Source organism: Pavona decussata, unplaced genomic scaffold (genome assembly GCF_977016875.1).
Source record: "Pavona decussata unplaced genomic scaffold, jaPavDecu1.1 SCAFFOLD_366, whole genome shotgun sequence".
NCBI lineage: Eukaryota > Metazoa > Cnidaria > Anthozoa > Scleractinia > Agariciidae > Pavona > Pavona decussata.
Genome location: NW_028145742.1, coordinates 3,483,052 through 3,493,408, shown reverse-complemented (window position 1 = coordinate 3,493,408; position 10,357 = coordinate 3,483,052). Strand labels below are relative to the sequence as shown.

General features: G+C 41.1%; 2 protein-coding genes across 2 annotated transcripts; both read right to left on the bottom strand.

The window, feature by feature from the left end:
- Positions 1-2,642: 2,642 nt before the first annotated feature.
- Positions 2,643-6,214, bottom strand: LOC146452882 (uncharacterized). The gene is made up of 5 exons (XM_085097370.1): positions 6,145-6,214; positions 5,405-5,484; positions 4,839-4,895; positions 3,838-4,446; positions 2,643-3,667 (listed from the first exon to the last, which is right to left on the bottom strand). Exons 2-5 carry the CDS (start codon positions 5,478-5,480, stop codon positions 2,883-2,885), a joined length of 1,527 nt encoding a protein of 508 aa, XP_084953496.1. The 5' UTR covers positions 5,481-5,484; positions 6,145-6,214; the 3' UTR covers positions 2,643-2,882.
- Positions 6,215-6,990: 776 nt separating this feature from the next.
- Positions 6,991-10,188, bottom strand: LOC146452881 (protein eva-1 homolog C-like). Its single transcript, XM_085097318.1, has 4 exons — positions 9,813-10,188; positions 9,567-9,651; positions 8,729-8,791; positions 6,991-8,004 (listed from the first exon to the last, which is right to left on the bottom strand). The coding sequence occupies exons 2-4, from the start codon at positions 9,634-9,636 to the stop codon at positions 7,298-7,300; spliced, it is 840 nt and encodes a 279-aa protein (XP_084953444.1). The 5' UTR covers positions 9,637-9,651; positions 9,813-10,188; the 3' UTR covers positions 6,991-7,297.
- Between the last annotated feature and the right edge of the window lie 169 nt (positions 10,189-10,357).

Below are 10,357 nucleotides of genomic sequence, written 5' to 3'. Positions count from 1 at the left end.
AAATTTATTATTTATTTCAAATTTATATAAGCTTAACCCTTTGATCACTGTGATCAAGATTTTGCGCACCACTGCGTTTTTGCTACAACACATTGGAACAAGCCCATAAGTAAAAATGGTACGAAACTTTTGGATGCAGGGGACCACACGACGCAAAAAAAACCGTGTTGTGAATAAGTTCCGTTGCCGGATCCCTTGTAGTAGAAATGCACATGCCAGGCGTCACTTTACGTGTAAATAACCGAAACTGATTGCAGGGCTGACACTACAGCAAAAGGCTTATTTTTTGGGCAAATATTTCAACTAGTACAACTTGTCTTCTTCAGGGCCAGAGTTACAATGAGAAAAACTAATAGCTCTTAAAAGTTTAAATTTGCAGAAGGCTAGTTGCACTAGTTGAAATGTTGGCCCAAATAAATAAGCCCTTTGCCGTAGTGTCAGCCCGGCAATGAGTTTGGTTTATCAAAATGGTATCCCGTTAAGTTAAGGTCTCCATCCCTGATTATGGCTCCTGATGAAACAGGATGTAAGTTAGGAAAGAAAAAAGAGAGGGATACAAATTTTGTACACACCACCAGACGAGAGCGCTTCGGTTTGTCAGCATACTGCTTTGGTATCTTTCTGCTGATTATTTTAACAACGAAATTTGAATTTTTGATCACCAATATCAAGTTTTCTCGATTCCCCCTAATTCATCAATTTCTCACTTTTTTCTTCTTTCAAGAAAATTCTAAAAGATTGATGTGGCCTCATATTGTGACTCTACTTACCCATTTCTCGATTGCTTAAACCCTTCAAGATGCAATACAGATAAAAAGCTAGAAGGGTACAAAATCATAGTATCTAACCACAATGCCCACTTAATTAAGCTCGGTTGACTTGTTTGCTGTTATACAATCAAACAACGAGGCCCGGGGGGGGTACTCCCCGGAATTCTTGGTGGGGGTGTGCCGCCTGGGTCTTCAAATCCCGACCCTATTTCAGACCTAAACATGCCATTTTCCACACCCGTTTTCAGACCTGACCTCTAAAATTCACACCCGTTTTCAGACCTGATAATTATGCATCAGTGCCGAACGGAAGTTGACGCAAGGAGTAAAAGTAAGCTGGAATGACATAGTTATCTATTTCTTTTTCTCGCTATCAGTTAGTCGTTCCAGTTACGTACTGAGAAGAAAAATATGTTTGTAAGCTTTCGTAAATGTTCCCCGCCCCAAAAACCCGACCCGATTTCAGACCGTAATTGTCAAAATCTATACCCTATTTCAGACCAAAACGGCTCAAAAACCATACCCTTTGGGGCGGCACATACCTATATACCTTATATAGGGGAGTACCCCCCCGGGCAACGAGGCAACGATCATAGCGTTCTACAAATGTATGCACATGTTTGCCCGTAGTTGCTTCAATTATCTGACGTTAGTTGGTGACGTAAATGATTCCAAGACGATTTGAAGACTGCCAAAGCAAGGCAGAATCCCTAAACTAGCGGACTTCCTTTTACGGGTGGAAGTGTTTGGAACTCTGCGAGCCAAAAAATGAATGAGGACAGTCAAAAACAAAAATAAACTGAGCTTTTGTACTTTTATGCGTTCTTTATTCAAAACATGTACAGCTCTATTAGACGAAGTTTGTTTTCTAGGTATAAATTGTATGTTACGTTTAAGAGTGTAATGATACTGAATTTGTGGTATATGAATGCATTACATTGATCAATTATTCGGAAGCACTTTCAGAGTTTTTGGTATCACAACAGTTTACCGGAAAATGACCCTTAAAGTAGCGCACTATTTACAAAAATTCCATCCATGTCTTTGGTTTAGGCGGGGGTTATACCTGAAAATCAGCCCATTTTTACATAGGAAACCAAACATCTTTTAAAAGTTATCAAAAGCTGACTGTAATTTGACACTGTTCATGAAATGGTAAAATCTGCTAGGCAGTAGCCCCCCACGCAGACGTTCTTAGGGGTTCGTCACGCGTTCCTGCCCCACGAACGTCTGCTGAAACGAACAGCCACTTCCGTTCGTCGACTGCAGCCCAATCAGGAGCCGTTTCCCAACTTTGGGTAAGCTTGTGTAAACCCGAGACAGGATGGAGGACTTAAACAGCTTAAATGTGGTTAAACGTTTGGTATAAGGGAGTTGAATGCGTATCAAAGAGAAGTCATAGTGCAATTTGCGCAGAAGAAAAGTGATGTGTTTGTAAACCTTCCAACTGGTTATGGAAAGTCACTTATTTATCAAGCTCTATCGTTTGTTTACAATTCAATTCTTGAAGCTGCTGGTCACTGATTGTTGTTGTGGTTTCGCCGCTTGTAAATCTTATCAGTGAAAGACCAGGTAGACAAACTGGCAAATCTTGGAATTCATGCCACTTCTCTCAGTGAAATCACTGAAGAAAATGCAGGGTGTTGTGGAAGGAAAAATTTCAATCGTATATGCACGTCCTGAAGCGAAAATATCTCCACGGGTGATGATTTCCGTTGTTTTGGCTTTACTTGTCATTATGAGTCAAAGCTGATTGGTCTGTTCAGACAAAGGCAATTTGCCGACGAACGGAAGTGGCTGTTCGTTTCAGCAGACGTTCGTGGGACAGGAACGCGTGACGAACCCCAAAGACCGTCTGCGTGGGAGGCTAGCTAGGCAGTACCAAGGTTACCTCTAGGAAAGTAAGGTGCTAAATGTGATGAAACATTTTTATATGACAGGGTGCTTGTAGGAATAAGTTAAAGAATTTCCCGAATGTTGAGAAGAACATTTTATGGTAATTAATTGATTTAACACATTTCTATCATAACTGTAAGCACACAAAAACACCTTTATCAGGCAATTTCAGGTAGACCCCGCCTTAAGTTCTTTGTCCGTCATTCTTTTTCTCAGTTAAGGCGAATTTCCTGTTCCAGCAATTCCGAGACCTAAGCCACGAATTTGTTCTGGACTTGATTTCTTTCTCTCCTCAACAAACTTGGTTTTCACAACGGGAATAGGCCTCATTTTACCAGGTTCTTGGGCTGATCCGTTCAACGAGGAGACTTTATCTTCATTTTTTGCCTCAACTTGATTGCTTGAAGATGTGCCTTTCTCTTTTGGCTCTTTTGTTTGGAGCCTGGGCACTCCTACTTCGACTGGTGTCGGAACAGCTTTTGTGTCCTTTTTTTCTGCAGGGTTGGGTTTTCCTGGGAGAGTTAGTGGGACGCCTTTCCGTCTCATTGCTTGCTTTAACTTTGGAAAAGCTTTAGCGATTCCATTTTTTCGGCGTGGAATTGAAGTTCGCTGTGTTCCAGACCCATCCGGTGATTTCTTTTTGATGTGATGGATTCCTTCGATAATCATACGTTCAATCGCTTGGGCTTGTTCATCCGTTAGGCTATTTTCCGATCCACCCTCCTCGCCTTCTTGTGACTCGGCAGAGGCCTTTATCAAATTATTGATTTTCTCCAAAGCTTTGAGACCCCCCATTCCAAGCCGCCCAATGTTCAAGTTTTCCCCAACAACACTGTTACCTTCCTCGCCTGGTACTTTTTCAATTTGTTGCCCACCATCAAGTTGCTTAAGATCACTCACAACATTTGGACTCACAACGTTTGGTACGAGGTTTGGCTTCGGCTTGGCAGGGACCTTGATGGCTGGCTCTTGGTCGTTTTCAATGGCGTCTTCCTCAGTTCCTGAAAATGTAAATAAATGAGAATAGCATATAAGCCTTGTTTCAAGGTAATTGTTCCAGTTACCAAAGATAACGGTTGATTTACTATTCATCCTGCAATTAGTTACCACTTGACAGGATCGGTGCAAGATCAGATGTCTCCCTCTTTGGTGTATGTCCGTGCATACATACCTATGTTTGGATGCGGCTTGCAACTGTAGTTAACAATCAAATATTTTTGAACTCCAGGGCAATTCTCAGCGCCATTCTGTACTTGATCATAAGACGCATGAACGTCACATTTTGTCAGTCCGTCACATGATTTCTTAACAATCCCAAGACTCTCTGGTGCGCCAGTGCACATGGTCTGTCCATTCTCCGCTGGACAGACGGTTGTTGACTGCCGTCCCCAGAATACTGAATTCACTCCAATCTTCCACGAGGCCGGACAAGTGAGGCTCGAGTTCTCCGAATCACACATGACCTCTTCTTTTGCATCAGGTACGCATGTGTAGTTAACACTGAGGTATTTATTTACTCCCGGGCAATGCTGTGAGCCAGCATTTTGTAACAGCGCATGTCTGGCTTCAAGCTCACAGGATTCTTTCCCTTCACATCTCCCTTTCACAATGCCTTCTGATTCTGGTGCAGTAAAGCAATCAAGCTGAGTATCCCCGTCATCTGAAGGACAAACGCTGGCAGACTTACGCCCCCAAAATACACCGGTTATTGCGATGTTTGAGCCTGGGTATGAACAGCTCAGGGGTTTCTTTTGCGTGGTACAGACGGTGATCTCCTTGGCTAAAAACAAAAGATTTTGAAATATTGAAACAGGTTGTGTACTTTAAATATTGAATTGGGCAGGGGTGGTCAAAGCACCTTCGCAAGAAGCTGAAAACGCATTCTTTGATTAAAACGAGAATTTGTTTTGCAACCTGCACCACGCTGAAACTTATTTGATTTGTTAGTTTCTTGTTTTTTCCGTAATTTTAAAAGTAGCCACGTGCTATGGCGGCGATCAAATCCCCGTTTGATCTCGAAGAGTTAAGGGTTATGAACCAGATAATAACAAGATGGTGTCATTGGGTGAAGGAGCGAAGGAAGAATTGAAATAAAGAAGAAGGAACCATGGACGTATCAGTGAATGGATAAGTGAATGCATGAATTTAAAGGTACAAATCAATGTCACTTACATGATTCCAAATCAATTTGACTCAAGCCTGCCCCCGCTTCCTGACTGTGTACTCCGCCTGGAGAGAAGGATCAAAAACTAGTTATTATTATATTGTGGTATGAAAAACGCTAAGCGGGATAACAGTGACCGGTGAGATTATCTGAGAACAAAATAACGACTATTTGCTTGTATTGGATCACCGGAAAGAATTAAATTGTCGTTTCCCTCTTCTGGCGTCTTTCACTGACCTCAGTAATAGCAATCACTGTTTGATTGCTAAGTTCTTCCGCCAATGGCAGAAACTAAAAAGTTACTTTGATTCGAGATAACAGAAAGCAAGCAGTCGCCTATTGCTCTCATAAATGTTGCTCTTTGTTCACGATTTCAAGAAGGTCAAAACAGCTGTTTAGCTAAAACCAATAGTTATCTGAAATGAGGTGGGATTTTAAAAGTTAAATTGAGGCCAAAAAGAGTTTATGTAATGCAAAGCTATAGAAAAAGTGAAGAATTTATTAATTGTGTTAAACGTTTTCTGGTGTAAAAACCTCAGGTCTGTCTAACCCAATTGCAGGTGTTTTGACTTACCCTGAACATACGCCAGCCCTGCATCTACAATGGCCACAACAACAATCAGGTATATGGCACGGCTAGTTTCCATCATGGCTCTTGTAAAAGAAAACAAAAAGCAATGCTACGATGCGAAACACCAGATTGTTAAACCAGTTACGGAAAGAAATCACCAAGTGTTTGTCATGGTGTTGGTAATTTAGAGTAGAAAACCCGGTAAACAAATTATGTGACGGGTGGCTAGGAATAGAGAACAGGTCAAAATTTGTTTTATCAGTTAACAGTTAACAGAGACCGTAACACACTTCAGATGAACTTCCTAAACTAAGTTCCATTTAATGTGGAGGATTCCCGAGCGCTCAAGGTTCTTGAATCTGTGAAGTAAAACGGTCAGTTAGTTCCGACTGTTGTATGTCAGATAAGGTTTTGTTCATGGAACAAATCACTGGCCTGCATTAAAAGGCCTAGACAAAATATTTGGTTCCTCGGAGATAACAGACTACGTGCAACAAAGATTGCAATAACAAACTTTTGATTATTCTAAAATAATCAAAGACAAATAACCAAGCGGACAATAAGCCAACGTAGACGTGAAATAATTTTTCATCGGTCACCCTTCATGCCTGGTGAAATTACAGGTCTCAATAAACACTTCAGTTATGAGCTGGATGAATTGCCTCAACGAGGTGATAAAATATCTAATTCCCCGTCACAAAAATCACCAAAAGCAAAACAAAACTATAAAAACAAAAATATACCTTCTGTCAGGCAGTTTCCTCCTTCCTTTCCTCTTTTCTCTGCTCGTCACTATGACTTCACGTGGAAATATTTAATAATGAAACACTACATGACGCAACAGAAGCCGTTTTAGCTTTCAGCTCTCAATTGGAAACAAAACCGGGATGATCTAATGACTATTTTTTTTTTATCCGAAGTCTCCTTGGTTACCAATGGATAAACAGCAGGGAGCTCAAACTTTTCGTGTTCCAATTGAAAGAACCTTTTGGTTTGAATCACAGGCTGTCTGTAACAATCTGAAGGGGTCTTTTTTCGCAGGGTGTTCATCTTAGTTGGAAGAGATACAGGATCATGATCCAAGCGATGACATTCCATTAAGATATCGCTTACAGGCGTCACATCATTTCTCAAACTTTCTTTAATTCTACGTTTGTATCTTTAATTATACCGCTGCACACAGATTAGCCAATTATCATCTTACTATTTTCTTTGTTATTCTAGAGTCAGACCAGTTACTGACTACCAAAGTTTCTTCAGATACGAAACAATTTGGGTTTCTTTTGTTTAAGCCTCTTACTCTCCATGTTATCCGCTCAGTTAACCCAGATACATAAACAAGTACCAACAATAACAGGCAACACACCCTGGTGAAAACACATTAAAGTACCAGCAGGAGGCGGGTGATCTTTGCATCCCTTCCGGGAGCGTAAAAAAGCAACAATGATATCTCATTCTACAAATAGCAACTGAACACGGTTAACTTGCGCTGATTGGGTAAAACTGGAAACATTAGTCGCCGTTCCTAACTACAGGCCAAGCACCAACAAAGGGATAAGTTTCTAGGCACTTCGCAATCAGGAACAAAATAAACTAAAAGAAAGCAGTTTATTTAGCATCAATGCTTACAAAATGCTCGTCTATTATGTAGTGAACAGCCAGATATAGCTTAAGGAATACCCGTTCATAGGACTGGTCGGTTGATAACAATAAAATAATATTATAGAAAGTAGATCCATTTTATGGTCACCTTGAAGTTCTATCAATTACTTCGAGATAACCAAGTCGTAAAACAAACTATGAATTACATTTTCACCTTTATACCTTTATGAAGGAACTGGAATGACATTTTCCAATTTATTATTGTCTCGGTATGTTCTTCCTTATTGTTATAACCTAGGAACGCTTCTTTTTTAGATCATCAGGGTTCCATATTTTTGACCTGATTCTGAGGTTGCGGTAAACTGACATTGGAATAAGCCCAAGCTGTCCTCGTCGCCCTATGTCAGGACTGGGCCTGCAGCTGTAGTTTACAACAAGGTACTTCTTCACACGAGGACAGTTTTCACCACCATTTTGAAGCTCCTTGTAAAAGGCCTTCACGGGGCAGAAAGGAACATTATTGCATCTGCTCCTCAGTTTGGAGACAGTCTCTGACGCCCCTGGGCACAGCTCCTGTCCTTTTGCTGATGGACAAACGTCGATATGTTCCCGGCCCCAGAAAGCCGAGTTAACCTTTATCAACCAATCGGAAGGACAGAAGAGAGTGGATCTCTCAGAGTCACACAAAATGGCTTCCTTTTTCTGAGGCACACAAGTGTAGTTCACAAGAAGATATTTTCTGACGCCATAACAATGCATTCCATTTTGTAATTTCTCAGCTTTTCCTTCCAAAACACAGCTTCCCATGCCCTCACACATCTGTTTGATAATGTGGCGCGTTTCAGGAGCTGTGGGGCAATTTGTTACTGGGTCTCCGTCCTCCGAGGGGCAAATGTCTGGGGATTCCCGCCCCCAGAACACTCCTGTTATAGCGATTGCTGAGCCGGGAGACTCGCAAGTTAATGGACTCTTTCCTCTTGAACAAACTGTTACTAGCTTGTCTATCACATACAAAAAAATGTCCAATTAGTAAGGCACATGATCAACGAAATGATTTACTCTACTTAGTTTTATTGTCAGCAAATCTCGTTCCAAGTTATGTGAATGTAAAACGATCATAATTTTCATCTTACGGATGCTCTATGTATTAAAAACTGTAGTGCATGTTTGTTATAAATGATACAAACATTCTTTTCCTCGCCACTTCCATGCACCTTAATCCTAGACCAAGCAAGTCTCGGAATGGAAACTGTGATTAGCACTGGAGCCGTGCCGCGGCCAAAGAAGTAGTTGGTATTTATTACCAGCTTTCATTAGGGTAAGCCACCAGGAGCTTATTAATCGGCATGTCCTAAATTTTCCTAGAAGAACAGAGCTATGAGAAACACGCCAACATTGCTACGAGCCGAGCTAGGTCTGCACAGCCACTTTCTACCGAATTATCGCCAAGATGGGCTCTGAGGCTCATGTACGTAGGGATCCTTCCTGTGAACCCAAATTAAGCCACTGGCATTGCACTAGTGACTGAGATGATCGTCTGCCTCAGGTTCACGTTTGACGATCCTTTAAGTAGGCTATAGGATCTTATCTTGAGAGACAAAAATAGCTACCTATGTTCCCTAACTACTGTAAGCAATACGCTATAGATTAAAGAGCCGACGCACTTCATACACCTTTCATGCTCAGTACCAATACCCTACTTTTACGGTATTTTCCTTTATGTACCTGCTTCTAAGTCAAGTGAAGTCAATCGTTTCTTTTGCTCATGTGTTGCCCCCCAACTATCACCTACAGGAAGAAAAAGGTAAAATAGTGTTATTTTGATGCCCCCCAGTGCTATTGGTTGGCCGCCTGATAGTGAAAAGAGCTGTTTTAGTCTGGATAAGTGGAGGCGTGATTGTTAAGTAATTAGCGTGTGATCGAAAGCCCGGTATTGCTCTCCACTCAGGTGTGTTAATGGGTAGCAGTGAACTCTAACAGCAGCTAAACACAACATTTGAAGGTACTGTTTTGTGACAAGTGGTGTAGCGTGCATTTAGAGAGACGTATTGTAGTATCACTCCTACTTTCTTCAAGCTGCAGAAGCTGCGTTAAGTTACGGTCTCGTGGACTCCCTGTGCGAGCGGGCGACTTAGTCCTCTTGGCATATGTAGGGTCATGTATCAACTTGCAAAAAGCACAAAGCGTTTATTGGCCGTGTGCGATTCAGATGGACAAAATCTAATTTGACCGCTGATATTAGCACCTCACTCCTCCTCTCTTCAGGTTGACCTGTTTACCATCTATATTTTCAGTTGTTATTTTCTCTGCGTTCGCAATTTTCTTTCAAGTCAGAGATTGTGTAAGTGATTAATTCTCATGAAAGGTGCCAAAGTTCTATGACGACCCATTCACCTCATGCAGGTAAAATGTTTAGGGGTACCTTTGGAAAGGAAAGCATGCAGTCATTCTGTTTAAAGTTCAGTCAACAACATCCTTCCTGTTTAAAAACAGTTTACACTGAAGGAATAGGAAAATGTCACGTCTAAACAAACTGACAGGATGATAGAATAGATGCACTTACCCGAGATAATGACAAGAACCACAAACAGAGAGAGGTATTTCACGTCCATTGGTGAGTTCGGTAAGCTCATCAGTTTACGTTCAAACTAATAATGTTTGAAAGAAGTATAAAAAGTTCGCAATAAACAATTGTTGAACTGAAGAAAATCCAAACAGAAAACCAAAAGAAACTAAACTCTAACCTGTTCGTCACTGTGTCATAACTTCGGAAACAAAAGGCGTGCATATCATAAAAAACAAAACAAACCTTTAGTTTGCCAATGATTAAGTGGCATCCGCGTCATCCCGTCGTTCGATGATGTTTTGCTTAAACCAAATTATTTTTCACTCCATAAAATTAGTGATAGTTTCTAAAACCATCTTTTTCCGATTCTAAGAAAATTACGTTCGTGTGGAAGTATGAACACGCGCTTTAAATAATTAACAAGGTAAATTAAATTTGTTTCGGATTCATTCTCCTGGCTTTTTGCGGGTACATGTTATAACTGCAGGAAAAAGAAAATTGACATACACATGGGACTATTTAAATAAACTTGTACCGGGGACAAGAGAGGGAGACTTGTGTAATTTACCTGGATACAGCCTGTAATCTGTGCGCCATACGTTTTTGTCCCTTGACATTGTGGTCCTTTTGGTGCAAATCATATGAAGGCCCATGTCTGGGGACTGGGGACCTGACTTGACCGAATACTGGCTCATAAGTCGAGAGGGCTTGGACACAAGGATAACACGACGTTGGCTTACATTGGGTGGATTACAGAAGACAGTTTTTTTACTGATCCTTCCAGTGTA

What these genes read in the sequence shown, in the direction of transcription:
- LOC146452881 (XM_085097318.1), bottom strand. Translation starts at nt 9,636, where the DNA reads ATGAGCTTACCGAACTCACCAATGGACGTGAAATACCTCTCTCTGTTT. An exon ending in GGTTCTTGTCATTATCTCGG is followed by an intron (nt 8,792 to 9,566) that starts GTAAGTGCATCT and finishes TTCTTCCTGTAG; the next exon opens with GTGATAGTTGGGGGGCAACA. An exon ending in TTCACTTGACTTAGAAGCAG is followed by an intron (nt 8,005 to 8,728) that starts GTACATAAAGGA and finishes TGTATGTGATAG; the next exon opens with ACAAGCTAGTAACAGTTTGT.
- LOC146452882 (XM_085097370.1), bottom strand. Translation starts at nt 5,480, where the DNA reads ATGATGGAAACTAGCCGTGCCATATACCTGATTGTTGTTGTGGCCATT. An exon ending in TCAAATTGATTTGGAATCAT is followed by an intron (nt 4,447 to 4,838) that starts GTAAGTGACATT and finishes TTTTGTTTTTAG; the next exon opens with CCAAGGAGATCACCGTCTGT. An exon ending in CAAGCCGCATCCAAACATAG is followed by an intron (nt 3,668 to 3,837) that starts GTATGTATGCAC and finishes TTACATTTTCAG; the next exon opens with GAACTGAGGAAGACGCCATT.